At 41.1% G+C, this 24,660-nt stretch overlaps 2 protein-coding genes across 5 annotated transcripts; both read right to left on the reverse strand.

Annotated features, from left to right (window-relative positions):
- Positions 1–2,222: 2,222 nt before the first annotated feature.
- vamp8 (vesicle-associated membrane protein 8 (endobrevin)) lies at positions 2,223–5,804 on the reverse strand. Its single transcript, XM_083526526.1, has 3 exons — positions 5,599–5,804; positions 2,818–2,982; positions 2,223–2,699 (listed from the first exon to the last, which is right to left on the reverse strand). Exons 1-3 carry the CDS (start codon positions 5,623–5,625, stop codon positions 2,517–2,519), a joined length of 375 nt encoding a protein of 124 aa, XP_083382652.1. The 5' UTR covers positions 5,626–5,804; the 3' UTR covers positions 2,223–2,516.
- A 1,580-nt stretch (positions 5,805–7,384) lies between these two features.
- Positions 7,385–14,615, reverse strand: ncaph (non-SMC condensin I complex, subunit H). 4 transcript variants are annotated; one of them, XM_083526511.1, is made up of 18 exons: positions 14,444–14,615; positions 12,786–12,996; positions 12,609–12,699; positions 12,429–12,518; positions 12,231–12,348; positions 11,919–12,073; positions 11,530–11,719; positions 11,374–11,456; positions 11,089–11,294; positions 10,859–11,004; positions 10,670–10,776; positions 9,922–10,041; positions 9,713–9,820; positions 9,440–9,568; positions 9,124–9,234; positions 8,903–8,979; positions 8,528–8,603; positions 7,385–7,867 (listed from the first exon to the last, which is right to left on the reverse strand). In XM_083526511.1, exons 2-18 carry the CDS (start codon positions 12,989–12,991, stop codon positions 7,808–7,810), a joined length of 2,073 nt encoding a protein of 690 aa, XP_083382637.1. In that variant the 5' UTR covers positions 12,992–12,996; positions 14,444–14,615; the 3' UTR covers positions 7,385–7,807. The 4 variants fall into 4 exon arrangements, with proteins under 4 accessions (XP_083382637.1, XP_083382638.1, XP_083382640.1 ...); XM_083526512.1 differs by having other exon boundaries at positions 12,609–12,696; positions 14,444–14,611; XM_083526514.1 differs by having other exon boundaries at positions 11,919–12,070; positions 12,609–12,696; positions 14,444–14,606.
- Between the last annotated feature and the right edge of the window lie 10,045 nt (positions 14,616–24,660).

A 24,660-nucleotide genomic window follows, 5' to 3' on the forward strand; every position in this document is an offset into this window, starting at 1 on the left:
TCGTGCTGGGTCTCATAGTTCAAGTGAAGGGAACGTTTCATGCTCCTGCATCCGAAGACTGGAAAAGTCGGGTTTCCCAATACTTTTGGCAACACAGTGTACATTAAACTGCTTGTTAATTCTATACGTTATTGTTTATCAATCGCATGGTTTTTACATCACAGTTCTGGAAGGAGTCGTCAGTAACAGTCATTAGGTAGCTCTATAATGCTTTCCTTTATTTTGTAAAATGGGAATAAACGATCATCAGGATACTGCAAACTTGATGTTCTCGATGAGAAAATACACAAACACACACACACACACACTCACACAGATAGACGTACACACGCTTCAGCGTTCATGACATCAGTGTTTTTTATTTGTTAAAAATTTCTCTACAGGCTTTCAGATGAGATTTCTATAGAACTCTTGATTAATACATCCAAATCCCCAGCGCTGGTCAAGTATTTGATCTGAACCTGAACTAAGACACCCCTTTACACAAACTGGCTTGTGACTGAGAAGCTGAATTTAACCGGGTGTTGTGGCGCACGTTCAGAATAAACACGCATTTCATATATATATACGAAATATAGAGATATTTACACGCACCGTATTAGCCCTTTATTGAGAATTAACGAGGCAGTGAACATTAACGAGGAAGTCATTAGAAGACGATAAGGCACCTAATCACAGCTTTAGTACGGAAAAGGAAATAAATAGACTCGACTATGTAACATTCTACCCTCCTCTGATGCTACAGCGGTGAGATTTCATGTGGGAGAAAGAGACGTAAATATTTACACGACCGAGCGTTTTTCACCTTGCGAGATTCCCACAGATCGACGACCAAACCACGAAAAGCAGACGTCTAGAAATTTAGAAAAATAGGTTGAGATTAAGACCCGATTCGACTATTGCACTATTTTCACTAACGGTTTAATTCTCAATTACTACATTAATATTATTAATCACAGTAAGACAGTTGGTAGTTCATTAAATCAAAGCTGTGCAAAATGTAAAAAAAAAAAAAAAAACTAAAAATATTAATAATGTTGGAATGTTTTTTTTCTCTCCTAACAACAACAAAGAGAAATATCTGGAAAGTTCAAGTTAAATCTAAGACCCATGTTAAAGCAAAGTGCATTTGCGCTATTGTTCGTTCTGATTTTAACTGTAACTTGGCCTTCAAGCATTTAATAAACAGTTATATCATAAAAAAAAAGGAAAATATAAAAAAAAAAAAAAATACAACGAAGTACACTTTTTTTCTTGTAAAAACACAGACACATGGCCCAAACCCTGGGAAAACTTCACACGCTCACTGTATAATTTGCATATTTAAGATGTAGACATTTCAGGGTTATTCTAGAATTATTCGAACATCTCGCAGAGAGCTTGCCATCCAGCATTCAGTGATTCAAAATGTAACCTAAAAGTATCGAATTTCTATCCATTTTTATTTCAAATAAACCTTTCCAGCATTCGGGTTGAATTTCCTGATAGTTGTAACAATAAAAATTCGAATTTCCTTCGTTCATTAGTCAGAAATAATTCGTTGTAACTTCATCCAGGAAAAAAAAAAAAATCATAATCCCTTTTCTGATATTTTTCACGTTGATTGAAAAAATTGTGTTCAACTTATTAACCGTTAATATTTAAACTTCGTTATAACTTCAAGTCCCTGTGATTCATTTCTCATCTTTATCATTTTTAATGAGTGGGAATTGAATTAGAAAGAATTTTAAAGATATTAACAGAAAATCTAAATTAAATGTAATAACTTGTGGATTTTATATATATATATATACACACACACACACATTATATATATTTTTTGTTAAAACAATCATTATATATTATATATTTATAACTTCTAATAAATATCCTTAAATTGCTTGATTTTGCAGCGAATTTCTGGACATGTTCGATTCCACACCTAAATCTCTAAATTCAGGGTTTAATTCAACATCGAATTTCTTGAAGTACCAATGTAGGATTTCCAGATATTTTCACCAAATGACGCCGCGTACAGCATATACAATTTCCAATATGAACTTTATAAACCTCTTTCGTTCAGATTTTCAAAATGTTCCAACATCGGATTTTCTTGAAAGAGCTACTTTTAGCCGTGAAATTCTGGATGTTTTGACGCATCACTTTTTATTGTTTATAAATTTCAGCATGTAACCATAAATGTTGCTTTTTTTGTTTTTGTTTGTTTACAAAATCATAACACCCCAGAATTTCACAGGTTAAATAGGAATTGGTTCTTAGCTTAGAATGAGGTTGTTTTTTTTAAAGAAAGATAAAGGCAAACAGAATTTGGGTTGAAACCCTGATCTGACACTACACCAGTTCAGGGCTTTATGATATATTACAAGCTATATGAATGTTATAAATTACATATTTATCTGTCTCAATGAGCTTGTTTTGAGTTTCAGACTATTTAGCGTCCGAGTGGGATTTTTTTTAACGATCTAAAGTGTGTGTGTGTGTGTGTGTGTGTGTGTGAGTGTGAAGGTGTTAATTTCCTATAAGGGAGGTTTGGTGGGGGTGGTTGTCGCTGTTGAGCTGGTGGGGATCACTCCGGTAACCAGCAGCACGATGATGAGCACGATAATGACGACGACCACGATTATCGCCACGACCAGCTTGACGTTCTTCCACCAGTAGGCACGCGCCACCTTCTGTGATGTATGCTTAAAGTTCTGCGCCTGGACACAATCAACAACGAGAAGCAACATTGCATCAGTTGTTTATAGACAGTAATCACAACAGTTTGAGCACCTTTTTGCTTTTAGGTGTGTATGTAGTGCTTATTGGAGGCCTCACCCCGGCCTGGAGGTCCTCGGACTTGTCCATCAGATCATCGAGTCGCTCTCCACGGGCAAGGATTCGCTCTACGTTCTGCGTCATGATGTCCTTCACGCCGTCCACCTGAGACTGCAGCGACTTCACGTTGTCCACCTCCTCCACCGGAGCCGCCGCTCCCTGCTCCTGCATCACCACACCGACAAACATCAGTAACGCAGCTCTGAGCTCCGGGTTCTACCATTTTCCCCTTTCGCAAGTCCCATTAACTCTTTACTGAAACAGCGATGGAGTTTCTGAGAAGTGTACGCTTGAAAAAGTTGAATTCAGTCCACCAGGGGGCAGGAGAGATCACACCACATTACCACCAAAATGCCAGCTTACACTCGTTTCTCTGATTTGAAGTTATAGTCGGCGTGATGAACGAGTTTCGCGAGAGAGGGGTGTTGTGGGGGGGGGGGGTAAAAAAAAAAACCCACAAATTTAAAGCAGTGAATTTTTTTTTTTTTTAGTATTATTATTTTCCCCCGGTATAAGTCGTGTTTTAGTGAGGCACAAAACCCCTTCATCAAAAGCGTAATTATTGGCACCCCCCATGAATATTCGGTTGTGGTTTTAACAACCTGCTGTAACACTCAGGGCAATGAATCAGCACTAACGTGCGTAGCGTGTGTGTGTGTGTGTGTGTGTGTGTGTGTGTGTGGTTGTATATATACAGTTACTCCAAGCCACAAAATAACACCATTCTGTGACAAACAGGCCGAGTGTGATGGTGTTGCTTAGAAAGCAGAAACTCACACTCTGAGACACTCGATACACTTCTCTCTCTCTCTCTCTCTCTCTCTCTCTCTCTCTCTCTCTCTCTCTCTCTCTCTCTCTCTCTCTCTCTCTCTCTCTCTCTCTCTCTCTCTCACACACACACACACACACACACACACACACACACACTCTCTCTCTCTCTCTCTTGGTCAAGATCACCTGCTGAGTCATTAATGTAAGAGCTCAGATTACACAGTACAAAAAAACTCTTATTTACCGGTTCAGGAGCAGCGTACGGGTTCTCCAGGTACATGTTGTGCGAGAACATGTCTGAGTGTCTGGGAGTGTGTGTGTGTGTGTCTCTAACACTTCACACTGGCTGAGCCTTCATAAACAACAGGGGCGGGTAACCGGGAAACCAAACAGCTCTCAGACGTAACTACCTTCAGCTCATTGTGTGTGTGTGTGTGTGTGTGTGTGTGTGTGTGTGTGTGTGTGTGTGTGTGTGTGTAGCAGAGCGCTATCATCTAACATCTACTACTGAGAGAGACATAGAAAAGACAAACAGAGAGAGAAAAAGCAACAGAGAGAGAAAAAGCAACAGAGAAAGGGGGGAAAAAACAATATTAAGACAGAAAAACAGAGAGAAACAGAGCGCGATAGAGAGACAAATTTCCATCTTTCCCCCTTCAGCTGCCCTCTCCCTCTCCCTCTCTCTCTCTCTCTCTCTCTCTCTCCATGTCCCGTCCTCATTTCTCCACTTCTATATACCCCACATCTGCCTCTCACACTTTCATACATTATAAACCTAATAAGTTATTGAGCATGCAGAGTGAGTGGGCGTGGTCAGGGGCAGGGCTTTGTGAAGATTTGGCGTTGGAGCAGCTGTGATTGGTCACAAACTTGAGTGAAGGACCTGCTGATCCTAGTCTGCTGCACTCAGAACTCACCTGAGCTCCAACACACACACACACACACACACACAGTCCTCAGGTTACGCCACGTCTCCGATCAGAGCGGCGTCTCCTCCGATATCCTTCACATGACACACCATCACCTCTGGTTCCTCTGCAGCAGTGACTGTGGTGAAGCCCTGACACTGGAGACTCCTTTCAGAAACCTCTCCAGACAAAAAACTTCATCCCCTGGGATATTTTATATATAAAAATATATGGGGTCCTGTGCTGCGTCCGCTCTGAGGTCGTACAAGCGGTTACTATAGAAACGATAGCGTACGAATCGAGATCGAGAGACCGAGCCGCAGTGTCACATGGTATTGTGTAATTTAGAAATCTGTTCAAATGAAGCGTGCTAACAAACAAACAAACAAATCGTTCTTTAAAGGGGAGTCGATAGTTTGCTGCTTTTGTGCGGGAAAACGACTAGAAAGAAAAAAGAAAAAGAAATTGTACAAGATGGGGGGGGGGGTTGTTTGGGGGGGGGGGTGCAGGCAGAGAGACAAAATTCTGTCTGTCTGTCAAACTCTGATGAAACCTGAACCGCTGCATATAACGAGAGTGAAGCAGAAAAACCTTCATGCAGGATTGGAGGCAACACAACAAACAAACAAACAAACAAACAAACAAAAACAAAAGTAGGCGACGACTCGCTCTGATACTCGCTGTGTTGTTGGGCAACTTTTACTCAACTTACTCGATACCACACACACACACACACACACACACACACACACACACACTCTGTAATTGGATTTTTTGTTTTATCTCCCACTTTATTTCTAAATAAATACACGTTCTTGAACGTGGTTAAATATTATTTAGATTTATTTAGATTTTTCTCTACACATTTGCGTCTCTTTGGAAAGTGTCGCTCTGAAACATGCAGTACATTTACTTCCAGAGAAAAAACACACAAAAACCAGCACCACGAATCCTTAACATTCTTATATCATGCTAATAATAATAATAATAATATAAACCAATAAACACGTTTTTAATTAAAAAACGATCACAATTATTATATCTACAAAAATAACCATGTAAAAGTATTTAAAAGTTAAACCCGGGTGTCCGGGGCCCGTACCAGACTGTTCGGATCTCCGACGCCCATCTTCTCCAAAATCTGCTGATTCGATAAACTGCAGCACAACCTGGAGATAAACACCGGCTTTATCCACCGGCGGTTTGTTTACTGACCGTCAAACACTTTAGCACTTTATTCAATTAAAACTAAAACACACACACGAACTGAGCGCGTCGCACAACTTCCGGGTTCCTCCAACTTTTTCTCTTCCTCGTCCAAAACCGGTGCGATTCCCATTTCCGCCACTAGAGGCGTCTCACATGTCCTACTTGTTTGTGATTGGTTTAAAGTTTGAACTGCTCGCTGACGATTCGCACAGCGGACAATCCGATCAGCCAATAGTAACGCACAAGCCGGAAAACAGGTAGGGGAAGAAATTCTTTTTGATTCGTGTCTGAGCAACAGGTTTAACCAGGAAAAGTTGTTTTCTCATGAATGTTTTTAAATGACATTTTATACAACATTAATAAGTGAACATGATAAAAAACCTTGCTGTAAAATGCCGCTAATTGTAGTAATGGAAGGGAATAATACAGTGTGTGTTTTTGTTTCTTCTGTAACGCGTGTTTCGGATGTTTGTAGGTGGTATGTGACCCACACAATGCGGAAAGACCTGAAAAACCACCTCCCAGGAATAGAAATGATATAATTGTTGTTCCTCTTGTGTGCGTCAGTGTGTCTTATTAAAACAGGTGCGACAGTGACGTCACCAAGTCACGCCGGACACATCACCTTTCGTGCATATTAGACGTGCGTGCATTACGACACTTACTATTGGCTGCGGCAAGGAGTAAATTAGCATATGCAAACGAGGTAACGTCACGATATCAGCATGTAGTTCTCATAAAGCAACTAATTACAATATACATCATCACTGGCTATCTGTTTTTAAATCAAGTATGTAGGCGGCGCATTGTAGCTCAGGAGGATCCAGACTGCATCAGCTCCAGACTCCTTCAGACCTGTGCAGACCAGCATGTTTGTTCTGAGCCTTAATCCAGGAAAGGTACCACAGGTATAGAAAACATCCTTTGTGAGACCTGTACCAAAGACATCGTGCCCAAAAGACTTTGGGGACTACAGTCCAGTGGCACTGATTCGCATCTGATGAAGACTTCTGACCTCTGGTAAACCCATCAATGGATCCACTTCAGTTTGCCTACCAACCTGGTATTGGAGTGAAAGACACAATTATCTTCCTCCTAATTAGTGCTTTTTTAGTCACGTTTTGACATGTTTTTGACTTTTCTAGTGCTTTTAACACCATCCAACCTGCACTCCTGAGGGATAATCTAGAGTACATGGGAGTAGACCATCATCTGTCTACCTGGATATTGGATTACCTCACAGACCGACCACAGTATGTGAGGACTCATGACTGAGTCTGACATGGTTGTCTGCAACACTTGGGGGTCCTCAGGGAACGGTCCTGGCCCCGTTTCTCTTCACTGTCTACACTGCAGACTTCATGTTCAGCTCAGCAACCAGTCACTGGCAGAAGTTCTCTGATGACTCTGCCATCGTCGGCCTGATCACGGAGTACAGAGGACCGATCCAGAGTTTTGTGGACTGGTGCCAACAGAGCTGCCTCCAGATAAATGCGGAAAAAACAAAAGAACTAGTGGTGGATAGTATTCTCGATCTTCTCAAGGAAGAAGGAGGAGCTAAGTACATTATGCAAATAAGTCATTACTAGTATTCTGGGTTTTATAAAGGATGTGTTTTTGAAATCTACATGGCTTCTGACGGCTGATTGAAGGATGCAGCGATTCACACACTCAAAATACAAGTAATATTCAGAGATTTAATGATGTTTAGAATAGACATAAAAGGAAAAACATGAACAAGGTAACGGGGCTGAAACGAACCAGTCGAGACATAAAACAGAATTACAGTTCATGAAGGTATGCGCGGGTCGGACTAATTATAGAACCAGGTGCACTTCGTTAGATCTCCAGGGTGAAGCTGAACACACAGTTCCCATGTTACTGTTCCACATGATGCTGAAGGACGCGTGCTGTCCTGTACATCACAGATCATAACGCACTTCAATCTTTTTTATTACAAATTGGCACCAGAGGAAACATTTTTTACTGGTAAAATAGCTGCTGTGGAATAATAATAATAATAATAAAAAAAAACACTGTACACTAAAACAATAAGGTATTAATAAAAAGAAAATCTCTTAAAACATAAAAAAAAAAAACCCTCAGTGTCCCTGTTTGATGATGATGTCTGACAGGTCTTCCACTTTGTGAAGCTCCAGATTCTGCAAGGGACAAAACACAAGTTTTGATGAGCGGCAACTCGCTCTGTACAAACATCATCTATGAATACAATGTACAATATGCAAATGAGTAATTACTAGCATTCTGGTTTTCATAAAGACAGTAAGTTAATTAGAATATGCAAATGAACTGTTACTAGCATTCGATTTAATTTTTTGATCAAGACAGTAGGCGCTAATCTGAATATGCAAAAAAAAAAAAAAAAGTCATTACTAGCATTCTGTTATTTTATAGACAGGAGGAGGAGCTAGTCAAAATAAGCTAATTACTAGCTGTCCTCTTAACTAAAGGTGCAGGATGAGCTCAACAGAACATGCATGTAATCCCTGACTAAAACAGAAGGGGGAGCTAGCTAGCTGCAAATGAGTAATTACTAGATTTGTTTAAAAAGAAATTAATAAATAAAAATTATATAATTAATAAATAAAAATTATATATATATAGTGTATATACTGATGGAGGAGCTAATTTAAATATGTAAATGCATTCTCACTGTTTTCTCAGTGTTTTTATTCTACTTTAACTGATGTTTTGTTAGTGTTTTTTCCAGCCCATGACGTTTTAAAGTGGAAAGCATCGGCAGACGCTGGGTATTTGATGATGTGGGAATGAACGGCCGTAGACTGATTTTCGGGACCCACCTTCTCGTTGGCGAGGTGCAGGAGAGCGACGAAGGCCAAGGGCACAGACAGGTTACTGGCCATGGTGCTGGGCAGCCTGGAATACGCAACGAGCCAAAAGGCATGAATTATTATACACACAGCGGTTTATCTATAATTGATCGAGGCGTGTGAAGGAGAGCCGGCGCGTGTGAATGCATGCATGAGAATTAAATAAAAGGAGGAGGCGTCACAGGTGACGGGGCGGCTCTCCTTCACGACAGTGAGGCCTATATCAATATCCACAGAAAATCAGTCACAGCCTGAAATCTGTTGATCGATGTTGCTATGGAGACGGTCATATGATTGGCTGAAATCACGCAGTGGAATGTACTATAAACTTTTGGGTTTCCTTACTTTTGTAAGAGCGTCCTGGTGGACTGGCTGAAGGACTTCTCTCCTGGGACTTCTGAGGAATCCTCCTTCTCAGCATTCTTTAATAAAAAACAAATACAAAAAGTGAAATGAGAGCAAAATGAAAAATGATGAGGGATTCTGTTATTATTACTAATATCTCCTCATCTATACCGCTGTGTGTGTGTGTGTGTGTGTGTGTGTGTGTGTGTGTAACAGAATACCGCGGCTGGTTTATCTGGGCTGTCGGTCAGGAGGCTCCACATGCTGTTCTTCAGGCGCTTCATGTCCATCTTCTTGGCCGTCTTGGCGTAATTAATCTCGATGATGTTGACCTGGAACAGAGATAAACACAGCATCAGTTCGTTTCACGATCCTCCGAGTCAACGTTTTCCCACGTAGCTCCCGGTGGGATCGCATTCGCAAAAAAAAAACGCGTCCAATCACGTGGAGATGAAACCAACTCGACTGCGCCTCTGATGCTTAAGTCTACTTAGTATTATTCCTCACAGGTTTTTTGCTTTTTTTTCCGGCACGTACTTTATGCGGCTCGGGCACCAGGCAGTCTTCCCCGTACGTCGAGACGCCGTCCGTGTCCAGACTGTCCGTCACGGGCCGAGAGTCGTCTGATCCGGCGAAGCATTCCGCCTCGTCGTCGCTGTCCCCGACCTGCCACGTTTCACCACAAGGGTGCACAATGTAGCGAAAACAAAACAAACAAAGAAAAAAAAAAGATCAGAAAAATGATTGCATGGAATAAATAATACCACTGATATCTCAAGTGTGTGTGTGTGTGTGTGTGTGTGTGTGTACCTGCAGCCGTGGGCAGAAGTTTGCAGTGTCATTAGCGTTGTTATAGTCGTATTCTCCGATGTCCTCTGCTAACTCACCTGATATCCTCTTCTTGTCTTTTACAATCAGCTGTGTGAGACAAACAAAACAAAACAAAACGAGTAAAGTTTTGGTTCTTCTTGCTGAAGATTTGTGTGATTTCGAGCGGCAGGATGTGTTTAGCGCGTCACCGTGCTGGCAGGTTTAAGGCTGAGCTGCGACAGGTTGCTGAGCGGATACTGGAAATCTGCAGGCAGCGTCGTCTTCTTGTTGCTGGTGTTCAGAGCAGATTTACTGATGGTGGTCGCTGCCTGGAAACGACAGACACGAGCCATGGGAGGGTGGAAAAAAAAAAGGAAAAGAATTCAGTTTGAGAAATATTCAGGAAAAATGCAGGAGCATGAAATGTGTATGAAAGGAAGAAAAAAAATTATACAACAAATTCCTTCACAAATATATTTATTTCAGGTTTGACTCAATAGTACTCATTTATAATTGATGCAAAAAAATAAATAAATAAAAATATATTTTTTTTAATCTGTGAAGTTTGTGTAATCCAGCTTTATAATACTTTCGTTTATAAAAATATAAAAGAAAAAAAAGAAAATACCAAAAAAAAAAAAAAAAGAGACTAAATAAAATTCAGCATCAATTATTTGGCATATAAACTAAATAAAACAAGAAACAATCTAATCCAGATGCTTCCTTTTTTCCCCCGATAAATTATATCAAATCCTAAAAAAATAAAATAAATAAATAAATAAAAAAATACCTCAACCCCAAAAAGAAAACTAATATGTATATATAAAAAAATAATAATAATAATTAATAATAAAAAAAAATGTAAAAAAGAGAAGCGTTTATATATGGTATAGCAGGATCTAAAAATAAATAAATGGGAACTGGTGCCACCGTATCCCATCATCACAGAGATCTTACTCTGGTTGTGCGGAAGTAGTTGTGAAAGTGGACGTCCTCGCTGAAGTCGATCACCAGAGGATTTTTCGGCGCTCGCTTTTTAATTTCCTTCTCCGGCTTGTGATCATCTACATGGAGGAAAACAATAATGAACACGTTAACATCGTTCCTCCTGTTAGTCACGTGATCATGTTATCGGTATGAACTCACGTTTGTTTGTGGGTTTGAAGAGCCAGTATCCCGGGCCGACCCACGTAGCCATGGTGCGAGGGCTGAAGTAGGAATACTCCCTGGGTTTGTCGGACAGCTGCAGGCACATGGTGGTGATGTCGCCTTCTCCGATCGGAATGACCCCCCTGCACAGACGCACGTTCGCATCAACACGACCGGCTGCAGGTTTATACGGGAATAAAACGTTTATCGGACGTGAACCCCCTTACCGTATTTTCCCGGGGCTCCTCCTAGAGCAGGCGTCTTTTTGCTTGTCGAAGTGATCCCCGTCCTCGGGTCCTCCGTCGTCTCCGTCCGCGTCGAAATGGTCCCCGAAATCCGGGGCGCCATCCTCGTCCGGCTGGACGTCGGCGTTGACGTCGAACGCGTGCTCGCCCTGCTTCATCTTCTCCAGCAGCTGGTCCAGGTTGGACGTCTGTGGAGACGAACAGGGAAACGATTTGTCTTCCACTTCAGGTGAGCCGTTTGGGCTTCCTCGTGACACGCTCCATTACCTGGTCCGCTGTCCACTGGGTGAAGGAGAAATCTTCTAGAGACGGGCAGATGGGCATCTTCTCCTCCAGAGTCTTTAAACTAACTGCAGGTACAAAAGGGAAATCCTCAGTGTTCACACTTGACCCACGGAGACAGAGAGGTGTGTGGTGCAGTACCTGTGAAGGGTGAAGCAGGTGTGAGCTGTACAGGTGAGGGTGCAGCAGGAGGTCTGGAGTTCAGCAGGGTCATGTGGGAGGGGAACTTGAGCTCACAGCGGCTGTCCTCGCTGAACAGCACGGACAGAAACACTCCGGCGGTACTGTTCTCATCGAAAGATGCAGCCATGCGCTGGAACATCGGGTCCACCTGCAGCACCGTACCACACGTTAATACTGCACACAGTTTACTCCGTCTTTCCTCCTGTAGGATTCTATCACTGTGTAGGGAGGCGTGGCCTCAGATGCCATTATTCACAGTGAAGGAGGTGTGGCCCCAGGAGCCATTATACAGTGAAGAAGGTGTGGCCAATCAGCAGATGTACTGATAATAATCTGAGGTCCTTTACCTCACACTTCATCTCTGACTCCGAGAGGTTGATGTTGCCCAGGTTCTGCTCCACCGTCTTCTTTGGGGGTCGTTTCTTTGGAGCCTGTTTGGTGGTTGTTGGATCGCTTCCACTGCCCTCTGCTGCCTCGGCCTCTTCTCCTGCCTCGTGGTCTGCTGCAGTGAGAAACGAAATTAGCAGATAGATATAAATATTGGATTGACTTCTTAACATTGTAACAAAATGAAATAAGGCATATCAATGCATAATATTTCAAAGCAGAGCATATCAGAAGGTCAGCCAGTAATTACTGGCAGAAACACAAACACACACCGTCTTTGGGTTTGGTCTCGGAGCCCAGTCCACCCAGAACTCGGTAGGCGTCGGCGTGTACGGCATCCACCCTCACCGCATAGATCTTAGTGCTGGCGTCCAGCGTCCCTGCAGCCACCTAATAAACACGGCATCACATCAGACCCCAGAATGTTTTTTTTCCCACCACAAAAGTAAAGCTATTCACGAAGGCCTCACCTTGAAGTTGAGCTCGGAGTCTTTCTGCTTCAGTATATCCGCCATGTAATCGATGAGGTGAAGCCCAAACGCGTTCTTCGTGGTGATTTTCTACAAATACATTGAGAAGTTATTATAAATTCACATCAACCACAAGGTTCATCTCTGCATATGCGTTTTTTTTTTTCCCCTTCCGCTCACGTTTTCCGTTGAGAGTTTGATGCAGGTGGAGTAATGCTCCGAGATCTGCGCAGAGGACAGCTTGGGTACGGAAGCGGGGGTCCCCACGCTACTGTGGACACACCAAAGGCATCGTTTCAACAATTAGAATCGACCGAGTTTATGATCTGACGCATCTCCCAGAACAGCTGAACTCGCCTGTGGGCCTCGTTGATGGAGGAATCGGACCCAGCGTGAAGGTCGATGACCCTGGACCTGCGCCTCTGCCTTCGCTCCTGCTCATCGTCGTTGCTTTGGATGGATCCGAGAAGCGGCGTGCTGGTGGCCGAGTGGGCCATTTTGTGCCCCAGCGCCGGGGACGACCACTGGCGTGGCCGAGAATTCGGGGTGCTCACGACGCTCATGCTGCCTGCCAAACAAAACCAGAACAGTCAAACAGTGTTCCATGAACCAGAATACGTTTTATATTTTCGATTGTTCAAAATAACCGTTTAAACGTTTGCTTTGATGATGGCGCTCAGTCAGCCTCACAAGGTAGTCGTCTGGAACAGTTTTCCAACATCCTAATCTGCTTGGGGTCGTTGCCCTTTTGGAAAACAAATGATGGACCCACTAAGCGCAAAACAAAATGCTGTGGTAGCCATAGTGGTAAGGGGCGTCCTTAATTTTCACTAATTTAACAACAGTGTCACCAGCAAAGCACCTCCACACCATCACACCTCATCCTCCATGCTTTACTATGAGAACCACACAATCAGGAACCTTTGGTTCACAAGCTCTCGGTCACAAAAATAGGGTCCCTTGTTTGTTTGTTTTTTGTTTTAGAAAAAATGACTTTAGAATGCAAATACAAATGTATATAAATAAAACTATCAAAATCAATTTACTCTATGAAACGGTAACCATGCTGTACGGTCTTTTCTTTATGTTTTAGTTTGAAATTATCCCAAAAATTTCGAAACCTTTCTAGCCTTTTCTTTGGCCCAAATCTTCTTCTCACCCTTCGCTGTGTTCTCCCCGTTTCTCCACATATCATTCTGCAGCGTCTACTGTGTTTACTCGTGCGTCATTAATAACGGTCCGTGGGGAAAACACGGTGCTCGGCATGTGGTTAAACGGACTAAACGAAGCAGAGGCAAAGAATATTTATTACCGTTTCAGCCCTGGTTGAAATACATCTCTCACTTGAACTCTGAGAAGAATTGTTGTAAACCAGATGGTTCTAATTAATTTATCCTCTGCAGCAGAGGTAGCTCTAGGCCTTTCTTTACTGGGACGGTCCTCATCTTAGCCTTTAAAGGTCTGCAAGGATATATTGAAAGTTTTTTTTAGATTTTTTCGGCTTGACTGACCTTCGTTTTGTAAAAAATAAGTGAGCGTCTTTTCTTGAAGTGTTTTTTTGCCATACTATAGATTTGTATAGTTGTTGTGGCACTAATAGGGGTATTGACTGTAGTCACTTTCCTTGATTCACAAAATAACTGATGGTCTAAAGCACATTAAGGAGGCAAGAAATGTCACAAATGAACTCATGGCAAACGTGTGAATTAAATCCATAGAAAACGTATTTTTAGGGTTAAAATATAAACTATAAAACTAATTTTGCTTTGTTTTTGTTTTCTTTTACATTTTTGGATGTCTTCATTATTAATGTACAATCTTAAAAAACAAAAAAAAAAACTCTCATGGGATGAAAACTAACTCAATAATGAATATATAATGATATATTTATATCTAATAAAATGTCAGAAAGTATGCAAGTAGCCATGCTAGCGCATTAGCATGCTAGCTCGCTACGTCGCTAATAATCCTTTCCAAAAACACATTTAAACAAACACAAACGGTTAAACACTCACTGTTGTCGACTTTAAAATGAATATCCAATTAATTATTTGAGGACAAAATATTTTAAAAACTTTTGTATAAAAAATAATCCTGTATAAAAACACGGAACTGCAGCGCACGCGCGCTCGCACACATATACAGAGACTCAGTCGGCTTTCCTCCTGTTTGAAATTGCGCGCCGGACGGTTGGTACGTCATGCGTGCGTGATGACGACACCAGCGCACGACGGATGAAACGCTGTATAGAGATTACGGCTGTTCTAGGATCAGGTATTCAGATTAAACATGTACTCTGGATATGGCCATTAGAAAATCCGAACTGTTCTCAGGACAGTTTCTGAATAAACGTTACTATCACCAGTTATCACCTATGTATGAGGTGGGTCATATTCAAACTGGTTTATTTGCTGTTTAGCAGATTATCTAATGCGGTATAATACAAGTATTTGTTGCAAATAAAGTTGAGAATATTGTTAAATAATATTAATGAAAAGCTTTTTTAAATTAATAATAAAAAACATAAAGCACATAAACACAAACAAAGTATATTTGACCATTTATATAAGTAGCTAGTAAACTTGGTAGTGGTTAACTAGCTAATTAACTACTAATGGTATTTAACTAACTACCATTAGTACCTGAATGTAATTAAGAATTTAATACGCTTTAGACCAGGGGGTCCAATCTTTTCCACAAACGGTCGGTGTGGGTGCAGATTTCCATTCCAACCAATCATGGGCCTTAACTGATAGGCATTGACTAGTTAGATTTAAACAGGTAGAGTTTGGTGTGGACTTTCTGGGTTGGTAGGAGAACCTGCACTCTTTGTGGAAAAAGTTGGACACCCCTGCTTTAGACCATCAGCTGTCTTGTGCAGTGAAAGGGGTGAGAACTGAGTCAAAATCCTTATTTGTGCTACTAATACTACAACTTCTTCTACTGTACAAATCTATATTATGGCAAGAAACTCTCAGAAAAGACAGTCCATCATTACTTTAAGAAATGAAGCAAGTTTTCCCAAGTGCAGTTGCCAAAACCTTCAAAATCTTTGATAAAACAGGCTTCCATGCGGACCGTTCAATTCAACAAAGACCAAGAGCTACCTCTGCTGCAGCGAATAGGTTTATTAGAATGACCAGAATACAATAAAACGATGTAAAATAATTTACATAATGCTTCTTGGAGTTTTAGTGGCAGACATATTACAACATCCATATATACCAGTCAAAAGTTTATTATTTTTATTAATTTATTTTGTTTGGTTATTATTATTATTTTTTTTTATAATTTAATACTGAGAAAAAAAAACACAGTTTGATTTATTTTAAGAAGGCAAGATAAATGCAGTAACAATGACGTTTATTAGGGAGAGAAAACGAGCACAAACATAAGGCACAGAGCGCTTGAGGTTTCGCCTTCAGTGCTTAAAAGCTGAAAATGAGCATTAAAGAGAAATTGAACATGTTAATGGTGATGTTGGTGCAATGCAGCTACACAAGTCAGCTTCTCTAGTTACCCATATGTAAGATGACAATGTTGTGGTTTCATCATGAAGCTTGTTGAATAAAGCGTCGCTGCATCGCTGTTATTTTGGTAAAATGATTAGACGAGGGATAAAAACCCACCGCAACACTTTTAAGCTGGTAGGCGCATGGTATTGTGGGTAATGTAATGATAATGGATTACCAATGTCTGGATTAACAGGAATTTCATTACGCAAGATTAATACGTCATTCAGGGTGGATTGTTTGCGATGGATTGTAGGATCCTGATGTACAGTATAAGGCTGAGGGAAAAGCGAACACTAGGTGGCAGTAACTGCACATGACCCGTAAAGGAATTCAATTTGATTTTGCAATCTATAAACCGATAAACATATACGCTCAAAGATTGATTGTAATTGAAACTGAGTTGGCTAAGAAATGAAAATCCTCTAGACGTCTCTCTCTCTCTCTCTCTCTCTCTCTCTCTGTCTCGCACATAGACGCAAACACATTAAGGAAAACGAAGTCGGAGTTCACCGTTGCAGGCCAGAAAAAGTTTTCACGAGGTCGTAAGCTAACAAGGGATCGTGAAGCACAACTTAATTATCTCTCGACTGCTGGGAAATCAGCATCACATCACTATTTAATTATTTTTTTTTTACCTCTTCATCCTTCATTAACTTTTAAAGTTAAAAGCATTCTCAGGCAACGTTATCGATCCTCTAATTAACGCGCCAGTGTCGACCGTTCCTTGCCGTTTCCTGCTGGTGGAATCCCCCTCACCGTCTTCTCCTCCCTTTGGGAGGCTTAGCATCAAGATGTGACGGTAGAGTTTATAAGTGCACGCTTTTATAAGTTTGCTTGCCGCTCGGATGAACTACCTGAGAAAACCCATGCGGTCCTTAGGGTCCAATTTATATCATGCAACTTATTTTATGTACTTGAAATTGAATGCGTCGTTTTTAAGTACGTGTTTATCGTCACGCGTCCGTCTTTCCTCATAGAGGAATTCAAGGGATTCGAATAGATACAACTCGTCACAATCACAACCCGAAGTTTCTTTTTTTCCTCCTGTCAGAATGACGAGCAAACAAGTATTCGAGTAGAAACTGTCTGCTTTTTTTGTAGGCCAGGTTTATCTACGGCGCTGCACATTGACTGAATAATTGTACGTGCGAATCGGAAGATGTAGTGTTTTGCAGGAGCGAACTATTATCTGGGACCAACGCAGGAGGCTTGAACAATGCATGCAAACAAGAGCTCCTGTTAACGCTCCTGTCATGTGGTCAAGAGGGGGAGTGGAAATGTAGACACTGTTAATGTGGGCAACACACACACACACACACACACACACACACACACACACACACACACACACACACACACACTTATCTTACCCTGCCTGACACTTTCTCTATTTCATTAATTGTTCTCTCTCTCTCTCTATTTATCTCTCCTCCAAAATCTTCTGTACATTTCCATATTTTCATTTTTGTTTCCGAATGCAGCTTCATATCCTATTTTATTTTCGATCTTATTTCCCGCCACGCAAAGAATTCCAAGTGCAACGACTCGTGATGCGACGTTTATCCTTGCGAAACCTCCTGGCCCACTATAATCTCCTCTGAATACATTCTCATTGAAATTGCGCATCGGACGAAAGAAGAAGAAGAGGAAGAAGAAGAAAAAAAAGGGGACTTTGAAATGACATGAAATATTCATATTGTGTGTTTATGAGACCATATCTCAAAGTGAGATTTTGCTCCGTCGTTATGTGAATTGATATCATAAAAATAAGAAAAATGTGGGCATCATGTACGAGTAAGCTGAAAGCTAAACTTTACTGACACTTTCAAGACAAAAGTATTGGGACACCTGACATTTCCAGCCATATGTGGTTCTTCTGTAAACCTCAAAGTTGGAGGCAAAGCTGTATAGGATGCCTTTGGATGCCTCAAAACGAAATTTTTACCTCAGAACAAGAAGGTCCAAATCTGTTCCAGCCCCTGTGTACAAAGATACACTATATAGACAAAAGTATTTGGACATCTGACATTTCCAGCAATATGTGGTTCTTCTGTAAACCGTAAAGTTGTATAGGATGCCTTTGGATGCCTTAGAATGAAATTTTTACCTCAGAACAAGGAGGTCCAAATCTGTTCCAGCCACTGTGCACAAAAATACACTATATGAACAAAAGTATTTGGACACCTGACTTTTCCTGCCATATGTGGTTCTTCTCCAAATGGTTACCACAAAGCTGGAGGCACAAAATTTTATTGGAGGTCTTTGGATGCGGTATGATAAAATTCTATGCCGCTATGCACAAAGCCAACTCCATTAAGATATTGGTTTCATGTGTTGGAGTGGAAGATCTCCTACTATAGAGCTCTAATTTTAACCCCCTTAAAAACCTTCGGGATGAACTGGAATGCTGACTGCACCCCAGGTCTCCTCACCTCACCTACATCAGTACCTGACTTTATTAACACCCTTGTGGCTGATGAACACAAATCTCCACAAGCACCACCCAAAATCTAGTGGAAGATCTTCGCAGAACATTTACATGGGTTGCAAGATCTTAAGTGGCATGCTCTAGAGCTCTGACCTCAACCCTATTGAGAATAATGAACTGTAACGAATTCCCAGGTCTCCTCACTTCACGTCTACTTCATCAATACCTGACTTTACCTACACCCTTGTGTCTGAATGAGCACAAATCTTCACAAAAAAACAACTTCTCAGAAGAAGTTTTTTTTAGCAGCAAATGGAGACTAAAAATGAAGATTAACATTCCTTATGGTCAGGATACTGTTGGTACTGTTACAGCTGCCATAACATAAGTGAATAACAGGGGAATGTTTCTCACAATTAAAGGCAACTATAACAAGATAAAAAGTACAACACATACATGGTGTTCTATTCTAACTCTGCACCTGGTTCGTGATCTCTAGAACCTTCTTTTCTGACTTTTCTTCATTGTCGATGTATAAACCTTATCATTGCTGCACCTTGGAATGATGCAGGATTCCCCCCACCCCCCACCCCCAACGATGCAAGTTTTATTAAACGTAGCCTAGATATCTGGTTTTAAAAGTTTCCTCACGTCTGCATTAGTGTACGCGATTCTCACCAGAGATAAATCCTTATATATTCCCTACAGAGGTACTTTGTGTTACGCCGCGTTCATCAAGTCCCCTCGGATAAAAGCACCGACTAGAAGTTTCAATCTAAATGAAACATAAAGTGGTGGACAGATACAAATCCGCGCCCGGCGTTCTTTTTTCATTTTATCTGTTTTTTTTACTCTCCAAGGCTTATCGCAAATCGCATCCATTTGTGGCAGCTTCTTAATTTCCGAAGTGCTCTATGTTTCTTTTGGTATTGATGGTGAGGCTTCGAACGCTCGGCTCAGGGTCTGGATTGGCTTCCGAAGCCATCGAATGTGTTTTGTACATTAAGTAGGATAACAGACAAAAGTATTGGAACCCTTGATTTTTCCAGCCATGTTTATGGACACTTGACCATTAGATTTGAACATTCCAGTCCCCATTTTCTGTCCCCATTTCCTGTCCCCATGACCTCCACTCTTCTGGGAAGATGTTCCACTAGATTTTGTGGAGATTTGTGATCATTCAGCCACAAGGGTGTTCGTAAAGTCAGGTACTGACGTATGTGAGAGGGTCGTTCATGAACGAATCCTACTTCAATGTGAAGAAAGTCGTTCGGAAGAACAAGTCGTCTCAAAGAGCGATTCGATCATTTTTCTACTAAACGCGAACTATGCAGTTCATCTCATGAGTCATATGACTCCCATAGACACTACACAAGGCAGTAGGATATTGATTTTTTTGGAGATATGAGATGGTGAAGCTTCACATTCTTTTTAATCCTAATTTGTCCCTAGTTGCCTTGTCATGTTTTTTTTATTGGAACTATAGTCAAAGTTGGTGTATGTTGGTGAATGAATTAAAAATGTAACAATTTATTTGATTTCTGATCAAAGGAACGAAATAAACTAAACGACTCCAAAAAAAAAGATTCGAGATTCAAAGAACCGGGTCACTAAAATGTTCAGATCTTCCCATCACTAGTGAGAAGCTGAGGAGGCCTGGGGTGCAGTGTTGCAGCTGTTTAGCAGGCCAATCAAGATCTTCCACTTCAGTGCTGTTTTTCTTACGATCGGTGGACAGTAATGAAGTAAATGTAATTCGTTCTTGTACTTTAGTAGCTTTTTCGTGTATCTGTACTTTTCTGAAGTGTTTTTGTTTGCGGAGATGTTTACTGTAACTTCACTCCATTTCAAAGTCAAATATCTTACTCAATTACATTTTGCAAACTCAGGCGATCGTTTTTATTTACGAAGATAAAAACGTAAAAACACGCAGCAAGTCACCAATTGGGATCGAAACCGGAACGTACGTCTTATATGTGGATTGATTCATGCTAATCAGGATGCTAGTTCCAAGCCCATACCTTTCACAGTAAGCAGAACTCCTGCATCACGACCCACAGATTCAAAAAACAGAACAACGATAAACGACGTGACAATCTTCAATCTGCGGTTTTGAGTTTTTTTTTTAATGCAACCTGATGGTTGTTTCATTACGCTAATTATAGCTATCGTAAAACATGGAGGTTCTACTCAGGGATGACCCGAGTTATAACCTCATGAGAAAAAAAAACACACACACCTTGAAAATAACAGACTGACAAACAGATACGTTTCCTGAAAAAGAAAAAAAAAACGAAAAGAAATCCGATGGCTTTGATTTTTTTTCTGTGGCCTTTTGCAAAAATGCCCTCAACGACCCACGTTTTTTTTGTTTTTTTTTCTTTCCTTTCTCGACCCTTCGGCATGTATAAAGGTTTTTATCAGTCAAAGTCACTCCCTCGCTGTGCTCACTGTAGATTTGGAGAGAAACAGATGGCTTTGGTGTCGAAAAAGAAAAAAACAAAAACCCCAAAGCTTGTGTGTGTCTAATCAGAGCGTTTTACACACAACGCCTTCAGCGGCATAATCCACAAAGTCCTCAATCGCTCTGTTTTTTTTTTTTTCTCCTCTTTCGGGGCAAGAGTGTCAATGATTTGGAATGCAACGTCGTCCTAATGAGAGGATTTGCTCGAACCCGTGCTGGTCCGAGAGTAGTAGAAGTCGCTCCGCTGCTGCCGAGTCTAATGGACGTCTAATCTTTTAATGCCGATACTCAGCAGTTATTAGACGCGCTGCATAAATACTCCATTACAGCACAGAGAGAGGGAGAGAGAGGAAGAGAGAAAGAAAAAGATGATGACTGGAGACACCCAATTGTATAAGACATATTTGGGTGTGAGGAAATGTTTACTTGGAAACTAAGAACCAGCTCCATGACGATATACCTCAGAACAAGCACAAAACGTAGTGGAACATCTTCCCATAAAGAGTGGAGATACAAAACTTTGGTCTATATTTGCTGCTCCTGGATGAGATCTTTATCTCAGAAGTGCAGATGCTGACCAGATCCTGCACAGGGTTTTTGTACATGTGCTTGTGTGTATATCTGATGATGGAGATTCCCAGAAATTTGCAAGGAGATTAAGAAACGCCGTGAGAAGGACGGGGAGAACATGATGGAGAAAGCTGACAGGTTCTCCCAGTCAAGGTGCAGCTCATAAATCAATTTCGCATCAAGCCTCTGTTTTGCTTTTCTGTCTTTTTTTTTTTTTAATGAAAGAGAGAGAGGGAGAGGGAGCAAGACAGTATGTGGGGGAAATGTCAGTGGCTGCCATAATGCTAATCTCCAAGTGCTGTTTGAAATCATGCGAAACATCTCGCAAAGTAGGTGGTGATGCGTTATTTGTTTGTCTAAAATGTTTTGTCTAATGCAATTTAAATGTGTCCCGCTGACATCTTGTGGAAAACAACAGCACAATTTTAGTCATGTTCAGGAAAAGAGGAATTTTACAGAATTTGGCAGATGCCCTTATTCAGAGCGACTTGCATTTGTCTTATTCGTACAACTGAGGGCCGTGCTCAGGGGCCCAGGAGTGAGAACTTAGTGAGGCTTGGATTTAAACTCATGAATGTCTGAGGCAAAGTCCAACAGCTTAATCACTTAGCTGCCAAATGATCCTCATGAGCCAATAAGTCAAATGAAACCTTCCATTGGCAGCAATACGATTGACAGGAAGTGGTTGCTCAATGGATAACATGTTGGACTTCTGATCGGAAGGTCATGCTGGGCCCTTGAGCAAGGCCTGTAACCGGCCCCCTGACTCTTCTCCTTCCATTTGTACCACTGATGCTTGATACAACCTCCCAGGTCTACAACCTGCGTAGATATCAACATTGCAACCGGGATGTACAGTGTAGGTTGCCAGGTTGAAGTCACAAATGGGTTGTAATTTGTATATTGTGTTGACTGTGTGAGGTGAATTTGATTTCTACCGGACAACCTTGGAATAAAACATCGATGCAAGTTTTCATATAAAGAGGTTTGAGCCATACAAATTACATGAGTTTCCTGGGAGAATCCCAGGAAAAATAGGAGTGTTGACAGCTATGTGTATCACTGAGATAACCGTGGATATGGGCCTGCACCAAACGGTGTGAAAATAAATGACGAAGCACACCCAAGGAAATCCTACTTTAACACATCTCTAGCTGTCGTAGTGCCAAGTGTTTGTCGTGTGTTTGATTCTCTGCGGGGTTTATGAGGTATTATAAGTTCACTGTTGCTCATCCAGTACCAAAAAAATAAATAAAAAATGGCCTCCGAGTTGAACGAATGAACCATTTTAGGAGTTGAACAACAATCAATTCTTCACAATGAGCCGAACCACATCCCCGACTTGTACTACTGTATGGTATTATTAGAAAATGAGAATTTCTCTATTATATGTCAATTAGATACCAATATAAAGCGAGAAATCCAAACAGCCGGCTTGAGTAAGTCCTCAGACGAATCCTGTTGGCAGGTGTGGTCCGACGTTTCTTCAGTCCCCCCACTCACGCCTTCAATTCTCATTTACTGTTAAACGAGAGAATGACCAATGACACCATGGTTCCGAGGGTAAAAACAAAAGTTTGGAGGCAAGTAGCAGAGACGGTTCCTGTGTTTTGGGTTTTAAAGGAGCACTAAATGGTTGTATATGGAACCCAACAGCAGAGGGAGGATTATGAGATATCAAAGTTTAGCACCCAAAAGCAAAAAAAAAGAAACTCATTTGAGAGCCTCCTATCGGTGGAAATAACTCGACGGCCTAATTCGCCGCCTCGTATCGCACTTCCTCGCCGCGCGACTTCCCAGGGACGCTATCGACTCGTCCGCCTATTGTGGAGTTTAATAAAGCGATTATTAAAGTTCCTGCGTGCAGATGCCGAGACTCTCGAATGACTGTGGGACGGAGACGTCGATTTAACGAGCGTCCTTTTTCATTCTATACAGACTTAATTAGCAATGCTAGGACTGAAAAGGACGGGAGATAACTAGCGCTAGGAAATGTATTCACCGATTTGTGTGGGAAAACTGTGGGGTTTTTTTCTCCATAAGCTCCAGACAGATCTAATCATCAAATTTTATGAACCAAAACTCACACACACACGTGTGTATATAAATATGTGTGTATATTGTATACACACAAACACACACAGATGAATCCCTCAAACCGGCCAGTCATGGCCACACCAAAGGTTTAATATTTATGACTGAAATTCTGTTCAATATTTATACCTCATCATCCAGTAGCGCAGGAATTCGCTGACTCTGTGTATAAAAAAAAAAAAGTCGGAGCTGGTTTCACTATTAACAGACTCAAACACACTTCCTTTCCATCCAAGTCTAGTTAGAAAAATGTAAAAGAAAAAAAAAATGCAAAAAAAATGTAGAATTTAAAAAAATTCAGCTCATACTGATTCATGAGGAGTGGTGGTTTAAAAAATAAGTAAATAAAAAGAAGGAGCCGTCTTGGAAAAGCAAAGCTGGAGTTTATTCAGATTTATTCTGCTTTGAAAGAAAAACATACAAAATTCTGAACGGTGTACAGAGGGGCACTTGACCATTCCAGACCAATATGGAGGCACTCCTGCTCGGAGAATGGCTTCATATTTTACAATTTTATAACATATTTCTCAGGATTTATTTTTTTTTTTTTTTGTACAGATGTGAAAAAAATCAGCGACTGTACCTTTGATCAATTGTCCTAAAAAAAGGCAGGTATAAGTGCATGTTTTTTCAACATATTTAGATGCTACACAATCCACATCATGTCTACCCCCACCCCCCTTACCTCCACCCCCTCCCTCACTGGTGCAGCAAAGTGTCCATTTGCCGTCCGTCATGTCTGATTTGTTCCTGAGGAACTCGGTGAGATTCTGCGATGTTGTGGTGTGTGATGCAAACATGGCAACCGGAATGAAATATGTCATGTCAAAAAAATACAACCTGTCACACAGAAAACTCACAGGTGATTCACTGAGGTGATTATAGTGAGACGGTTTATTTTACACACACACACACACACACACACACACACACACACACACACACACACACACACACACACACACACACACACACACACACACACACACACAGGAATGAATGATGACATACAGATTAATGTGGAGACTGAAGTCACAATCTTTACACTGAGAGACCTTCTCTTCTCTTCTCTTCTCTTCTCTTCTCTTCTCTTCTCTTCTCTTCTCTGTTTCTTCTTTTTATTTCTCCTTTCCTATTCTCTTTCGTTCCGAAGAGACAAGA

This window comes from Silurus aristotelis (assembly GCF_946808225.1).
Source record: "Silurus aristotelis genome assembly, chromosome: 23".
NCBI classification, from domain to species: Eukaryota; Metazoa; Chordata; class Actinopteri; order Siluriformes; family Siluridae; genus Silurus; species Silurus aristotelis.

Coding starts and splice junctions, on each gene's coding strand:
- vamp8 (XM_083526526.1), bottom strand. CDS start 5,625: ATGGGCGTCGGAGATCCGAACAGTCTG. Junction 2,983..5,598: donor TCGGAGATCCGAACAGTCTG/GTACGGGCCCCG, acceptor GTGGTGATGCAG/GAGCAGGGAGCGGCGGCTCC. Junction 2,700..2,817: donor CCGAGGACCTCCAGGCCGGG/GTGAGGCCTCCA, acceptor GATTGTGTCCAG/GCGCAGAACTTTAAGCATAC.
- ncaph (XM_083526511.1), bottom strand. CDS start 12,991: ATGAGCGTCGTGAGCACCCCGAATTCTCGGCCACGCCAGTGGTCGTCC. Junction 11,720..11,918: donor AGTCAGAGATGAAGTGTGAG/GTAAAGGACCTC, acceptor ACGGTGCTGCAG/GTGGACCCGATGTTCCAGCG. Junction 9,235..9,439: donor TGGTGCCCGAGCCGCATAAA/GTACGTGCCGGA, acceptor TCTCTGTTCCAG/GTCAACATCATCGAGATTAA.